This window comes from Nicotiana attenuata, chromosome 6 (assembly GCF_001879085.1).
Source record: "Nicotiana attenuata strain UT chromosome 6, NIATTr2, whole genome shotgun sequence".
In the NCBI taxonomy this organism is placed as follows: domain Eukaryota; kingdom Viridiplantae; phylum Streptophyta; class Magnoliopsida; order Solanales; family Solanaceae; genus Nicotiana; species Nicotiana attenuata.
In genome coordinates, this window is record NC_031994.1 from 35,812,940 (window position 1) to 35,819,348 (window position 6,409).

At 33.0% G+C, this 6,409-nt stretch overlaps 1 protein-coding gene across 2 annotated transcripts; it reads right to left on the reverse strand.

Annotated features, from left to right (window-relative positions):
- Nucleotides 523-3,517, reverse strand: LOC109228231 (calumenin-A). 2 transcript variants are annotated; one of them, XM_019393389.1, is made up of 7 exons: nucleotides 3,002-3,517; nucleotides 2,783-2,885; nucleotides 2,400-2,465; nucleotides 2,109-2,264; nucleotides 1,900-1,996; nucleotides 1,376-1,501; nucleotides 523-777 (listed from the first exon to the last, which is right to left on the reverse strand). In XM_019393389.1, exons 1-6 carry the CDS (start codon nucleotides 3,492-3,494, stop codon nucleotides 1,382-1,384), a joined length of 1,035 nt encoding a protein of 344 aa, XP_019248934.1. In that variant the 5' UTR covers nucleotides 3,495-3,517; the 3' UTR covers nucleotides 523-777; nucleotides 1,376-1,381. The 2 variants fall into 2 exon arrangements, with proteins under 2 accessions (XP_019248934.1, XP_019248933.1); XM_019393388.1 differs by having other exon boundaries at nucleotides 523-839.

The following is a 6,409-nucleotide window of genomic DNA, read 5'->3' on the forward strand; positions in this document are numbered from 1 at the left end:
GAAAAACTTCAGCTTTTTGTGTTGTAGTTGGAAAACTTCAGCTCTAGAGCTGAAGTTTCTATGTTATAAAATAAAAACTTCAGCTCTAAAGCTGAAGTTTGCCAGTTATAAAAGCTGAAGTTTCCTAGTTATAAAATTATAAAATAAAAACTTCAAGTTTTTGTGTTGTAACTGAAAAACTTCAGCTCTAGAGCTGAAGTTTTTGTGTTGTAACTGGAAAACTTCAGCTCTAGAGCTGAAGTTTCTATGTTATAAAATAAAAACTTCAGCTCTANNNTTCAGCTATAGAGCTGAAGTTTTTTCAGTTATAAAGGGAAGCTGAAGTTTTTTAAAAAGTGGGTACGGATGCAAACAAAAAGACAAAGCGGCTACAGGTTAAAGAGGGGCGCCCAAATAGGGCGCCCGTGCAATTTTTACGATTAACATACACATGGTTGAATAACTTTAAGACAAAACTGTAACTTTATTAATACAATAAATTAATTAAAATTTACTCACTATGTGTAAAATTAAACCAAGAAAAAGAGGTAGAGAAGATTTTTACTCAGGTATTCTTATATTTCATCGAGGTACATGTAAAATGTACTTACATACAAAAAAAACTAGCATGTACATGCCTCACTTTATCACTATTAGCTATTGCTAATGGGTAAAGTAGTTGTAACAAAATTTTTTGTATTCAACGAACTGCAGGGCTACTAACTTCTCCAATTACTTTTTGAACTATGATCAGCTGACTTGAGCTCATCGATTTGATCGAGTTGAAATAAACTGCCTCTGCGAATTAAATTGATCCCTCACCTCAGCCACAACATTGATACAATGATACTGCATTCGTACTAAAAATACTAATATATATCAGAGCTCCAAATTATCAGCTGAAGATTGGAATGAAGCTTTTCACGCTTGAATATTTCACAAAAAATTGTCATTAATATTGGTGATTTCCCCGATGATGATGATCAGGTTAATTAAACAAATAAGTTAAATATTTCTAACTTCTCGTTGGTTGATTAGATAGTTTTATAACAATTGCATATATGAGTTTTAGATGCACAAAGTAACTCAAATAAGAAAATTATCAAATTAAATTTCTAGGTCTATTATGTAGAATTTATACATATAATGCAACACATTAAGTAAGAAAAGAAAAGATGGAAGTAGTATCATTTAATTAGGTACAAGAGAGTGGAGTGTTAGTCAAAATCAAAATGCAAAGAGGTTCTTGTGGATGATTATTAATTATGACAAGGAATAGAAAGCCTAAGAGAAGAAAGGAAAAGAAAAGCCCTATCTTGGTTTTTGTTACGTCATCGACCTATGCATGTGCTACGTACAAAACATCATTGATCCCATGGCATATTGAGTGACATACCACAATTTAAAGTTCGTCGTGGGAAAGATCTTCATTCCTACCATTGTCATAGATGGTACTGTAGAAAATACTTTCATGATTGAGTATTTCATCCAATGTTAATTTACCATCTTGGTTATCATCAGCCTACATAGCAAAAGAAATGTGTTAAATTATATAATGCATAATATTATTGTGTATGTGTATGTCTATATATATATATATACACACACACACACTAAGCATTAATTTAATCTGGATAGCTTTTAAAAAAAATTATACTGGAAAATAATTTGAATTTGGATGATAACTTTTGGAAATAGTTTTTGAGGAACAGTTGTTTTTGGATATAATGTTGTAAGATCTTTAAAAAAATGCAACTCTTTACAAAATTAACAATCAAATTGACACATTATTAATTTCACATTGCTATGTAAACATTATTGTAACAATATCTCCAAAGGCAATACACATTAGACTATTAGTAAGTTAGAATATAGAAACAGTTTATGAGAGTAACAATATTAGAACAATTGTAGACTTGCCTCTCGAATCAAATATGTGGTGTAGACTTTAGCGTAGGAGAGTTCTCCAGGGCACAAGTAGTGCAGAATTGGTTTCAATTCTTCCTCTCTCAGAAATCTAGCAAAATCAGTATTTTTCCAGCAAAAAAAGATTAATTAATATTTGCTAAACACATATATATCAAATATTGAAACAAGCTAAGTGAGACGAAGTAAGAATAATTAATTACTTGTCACCATCGACGTCTAGTTTGGCGAATGCTTCTAGTGGTGTTGGAATATTGGTTCCTCGAGATTCATATTCCAGGTAAGTCTTATAGATGTTGTAAGCACCGTTACTAAATTCCAATCGATTTAGCTTATGATCCCTGTTTACGTCCATCTGCCTGTTAACATAAAGTAATTATATTGTTAAGTGTAAAGAAAAATACTCATAAAAATAAGTGTTATGCATTAACAATATAATGAAATATTTTAAGCACGACCTAAAATATAATTAATGAAGATTGCAGGGTTCTAACCTGATCTTTTCTCGCAACAACCACCTCTGTATATTTTCGTTCCTACTTTCTTCAGGGTGCAAAAAACTGCAAAGGATTAATTCCATTATTAGGAATCTATACAACTTTTTTTTTGGTTTCCCATCCGGTGTCCGGTACTCGCATTGGAGCCCGACTAATTCGGATTCGCGCCGCGTAGGGCCCCATTCGGGGGAAGTGCTCCCTACCAAAGATTTTTCCATACCCAGGGCTCGTACCCGAGACCTCCGGTTAAGGGAATAGCAGTCTCATCCACCACATCCTTTATAGAACTTTATGACACAACAAAGGTTAAAAGTACGTGATTTGCGCGCGCACAACAACAAGAAAAAGAAAAAAAGGAGTTAAAGAATTAATGGTATTACTCTCTGAATTCATATAAGTTTAGAGTCCCATTTCGATCAACATCAGCATTTCTGAATTGTTCCATCCACCATCCTGCTTCTCCATGGCCGGTTTCATTTTTCTCTGTAAATTAAATTAAAGATGACCAAATTTGATTGATCAGAGGAAATTCCAAACGGAAATAAGGTCTAGAATATATACATTCATGCATGCAATTCATCTTTAATTTTAAGGATCACCTATGTCTTGATTGGTAAAGTGAGGCAAATATTCAGAGAAAGAAATAGCTCCATCTCCATTATTGTCTCGAAACTCCAATTCTCTCCGAGTTCTATAATGCAAACGATCAATGGCTTGTTGCATATTCCAAGCTTCCAACTCCTTATACTCAATGAAACCATCTTTTGGTGCAACATCCAAAATAGGGAACAAAACCATTAATCTTAAGCTAGTTTTTAGCTTTCCATCATAGTCAAAATATTGATCGTCCTCCTTCTTATGCGATCTACGACTAGACTGGTCTGCTTTATTATTTCCTTTAGGCTGACGACGTTGCTCCAATTCGGCAACAAGGGGATCAAATATTGGGTCACGAGTCTTGAGGCCTAATCGTCTGCTTAACCCACGAGGGGTGTAATATGCATTCTCATTTAATTTTAATTGGACGATTAATAGTATTACGAGAAAGACGAAGGCGGTGATTATGGTGGAAATAACCACCACCTTCGACATTTTTTCCTATGTCTTTGCCAAAAACTTTTTCTCTTCCTTTCATCTTAAAACTGTTGTGGCAGTTAGAAGATATCTTTAATTTGTGGTTAGTACTCTTTAGCGGTTACAATACTATTTTTCGAGATTAAGGATCACATACATTTATAATAGTTTTCAAGATTATTTCCAAAATTAATTCCTATAGAACTAAATTTAAAGGCTACTGGATTTTTTAGACCCTCTTTTATTTTTATTATATTTCAATCATTGCCAAAGTTTATATATACAGTAATTTTCTTTAAAAGCATACGTCCACCTTGATTATCAGATGACCCATGCTACCAAGAAAATAGTACTATATATTAATAGAGAACCAATCTAAAAGAACTAATTCAGTTTCGCAACCATGCATCTTTAATTTGTTTGTATCATCAGATCTGTAATACTGCTTGTATAAATTAATAACTAACCATTTTGATAAATTAGTATTAGAATGTCAAACTGCGAATTTAAATTTGTGACCTAACATAAGTTTAAAATCTTTTTTGCCACTACATTATATTAGATTATTTCCTTGTATCAACGGGATTCAAAAGTTTATATATTATCAAAAGAGTTCTTTTGTGTCCTACTTATGGGGATTCAATTGATTCCCATTTTCAATTTTTATTTCCATCCTTGTGGAAACGATATTTTTACTCACTATTTATTACCTGTACGATGCAATAGAACTCAAAGATCTAGATTTTCATATATAAATTTTTTTTGTTTTCTATTGTTCTTTTTCTTTTTCTTTTTTGGATTTTGTTCTTATACCTGTACACTAATGTTACACGTGACATATAAATGCTGTTTAACGAGAATTTAGTTTATTAAGTTGGAGAACATGACAAATTAAAATGACAATATTTTGCTGCTTACTTTAACTAGTTAAGCGAAAGATCGATAGTTTAGGAATACATATGGGACCTCTTTAGGGGTGGGCATCGGTCGGTTCGGTTCAGTTATGAATATTATCGATTTTGCCTATCGGTTATCGGTTTACAAATATCATAACCCGATAACCAAACCGATAACACTACTAGAAATTCGGGTTTTAGGGACCACGAAAAGCGACCAAAGTTGGTCGCTTATTGGCCAAAAAGCGACTAAAAAGGCCTGGTTGATATTAAGCTGGTCCCTTTACCTTAGGGACCAAAGTTGGCCGCTAATTAGCAACCAACTTTGCTCTCTAAGGTAAAAGGACCAAATTTTCCGGGTAAAGTAAATGGCGACCACCTTTGGTCGCTAAAATATTTTAATATTATAATTTTTGCGACCAAAGTTGGTCTCCACATGTAAATTACGTTTTATTTTTATTTATTATTAATCATAAAAAAGCGACCAACTTTGGTCTGTAAAGAAAATATTATATTTTAAAATCTGGAAAATAGAGACCAAAGTTGGTCGCTTTATTATTAATTTTTATAAATTTTTTTAAAATAAGCGACCACAATTGGTCGCCAACTGCAAGAATTAATTTTTTTTTTTAATTATAAGCGACCAACTTTGGTCGCCATATTTCCAAAAAGTTCTTTTAAATGGAATAGCGACCAAGGTTGGTCTCTTTTGAGAAATCTGGGCTACATAGCGACCAAGGCTGGTCGCTATTGCCCAGAAAATTATTTTTTTTAAAGTGAAAAGCGACCAACTTGAGACCAAAGTTGGTCGCTTTTTTTGGTATATTTTTGGCAGAAACTGCCTGTTTTGGCAGCTACACCACCTGCCAGCTTACCAAATATCCTAAACAGGCATTTTATGCCAACAACAACAACAATAAAAAGCAACAAAGTATAAAGTTCAATAGAACTAACACATTAAGCTAACAAAACTAAGTTAATGCTTATTACAAGCCCATTCGAAAACCGGTTCTATTGTCTAGTTCAAAGTATATAAAGTACTCAAGGAGTGTTCTTTCAGCATCCTCGTCCGAAAGTTGGATTGCCTCGCCCGACTCGTTACGTGGCTGACTGCGTATGAATTCCCCCACATCAGCTGTGAAGCGAACCTATAAGAAAAATTATATTGAATTAGTATTTCAAAATTTATATAAAAGTAAATCAAAATACTTAATTTAAAGTAAAAAACTTACATGTATAGTCGAGGCTCGACCCTCGATCCACCTTTCTGAATCAGTCTCTTTCTTCTTCTTTACAATACGAGTTTCATTGAATAGCTCATCTTGCTTCATTGGCATTGTGAGCACGTGATTTTTTCCTCGCATGAATTACTCCTATAGAATCCCCAAAGTTAGGATTTTTCTTTTGATTATTTGTTTTTTTAGGAATTACTGCATAATTTTCTTGTCTGTTTGCATTTTGTGTGCATGTTTAATTTTGTTTAATTCATAAAAAATACAAAAATACATTGCATTTGCATTTAGGATTTGATTTTACATTTTATATTAATTAGTAATTTGGTGTTTTACAAAAATGAAAAAAATCACAAAAAATAACTTATTTTTGCGTTTATATTGTTTATTTTCAAATTGTTCTAGTTTTCTTTTAATTTGGTATTTATTTAGTTGTGGTAATTATTATTTAGGGTTAATTAATTTAATTGGGTAGGATAATTTAGTTTTATTTTAATTTTGAAAAAAAAAAGAAAAGAAAGAAAAGAATTTTGAATAAATTGAAAGAAAAGGGAAAAGAATTGAAGTAAGGGATCAGATTTTTGGGCCCAAGATAATTGAAATTGTCCAAGCCCAATTGAATACCCCTTAAACCCGACCAAGCCCGGTCCAAGTCCACCCATAATCCAAACGACCCCGTTTAATTTAGGCGTGATCTGGGCCGTCGAGGTTTACTTGATCTAACGGCTCAGAAGTGAAGGCCACTTGGTATATAACTGTCCAAACAGCCCCCCTACCCCCTCACTCATCTCTCACAACCCCTTAG

Excerpts from the sequence above, each read along its gene's own strand:
- LOC109228231 (XM_019393389.1), bottom strand. The coding sequence starts at position 3,494 with ATGTCGAAGGTGGTGGTTATTTCCACCATAATCACCGCCTTCGTCTTT. Across the intron at positions 2,886-3,001 it reads CTTTACCAATCAAGACATAG|AGAAAAATGAAACCGGCCAT; the intron begins GTGATCCTTAAA and ends TTTAATTTACAG. Across the intron at positions 2,265-2,399 it reads TTGTTGCGAGAAAAGATCAG|GCAGATGGACGTAAACAGGG; the intron begins GTTAGAACCCTG and ends TTATGTTAACAG.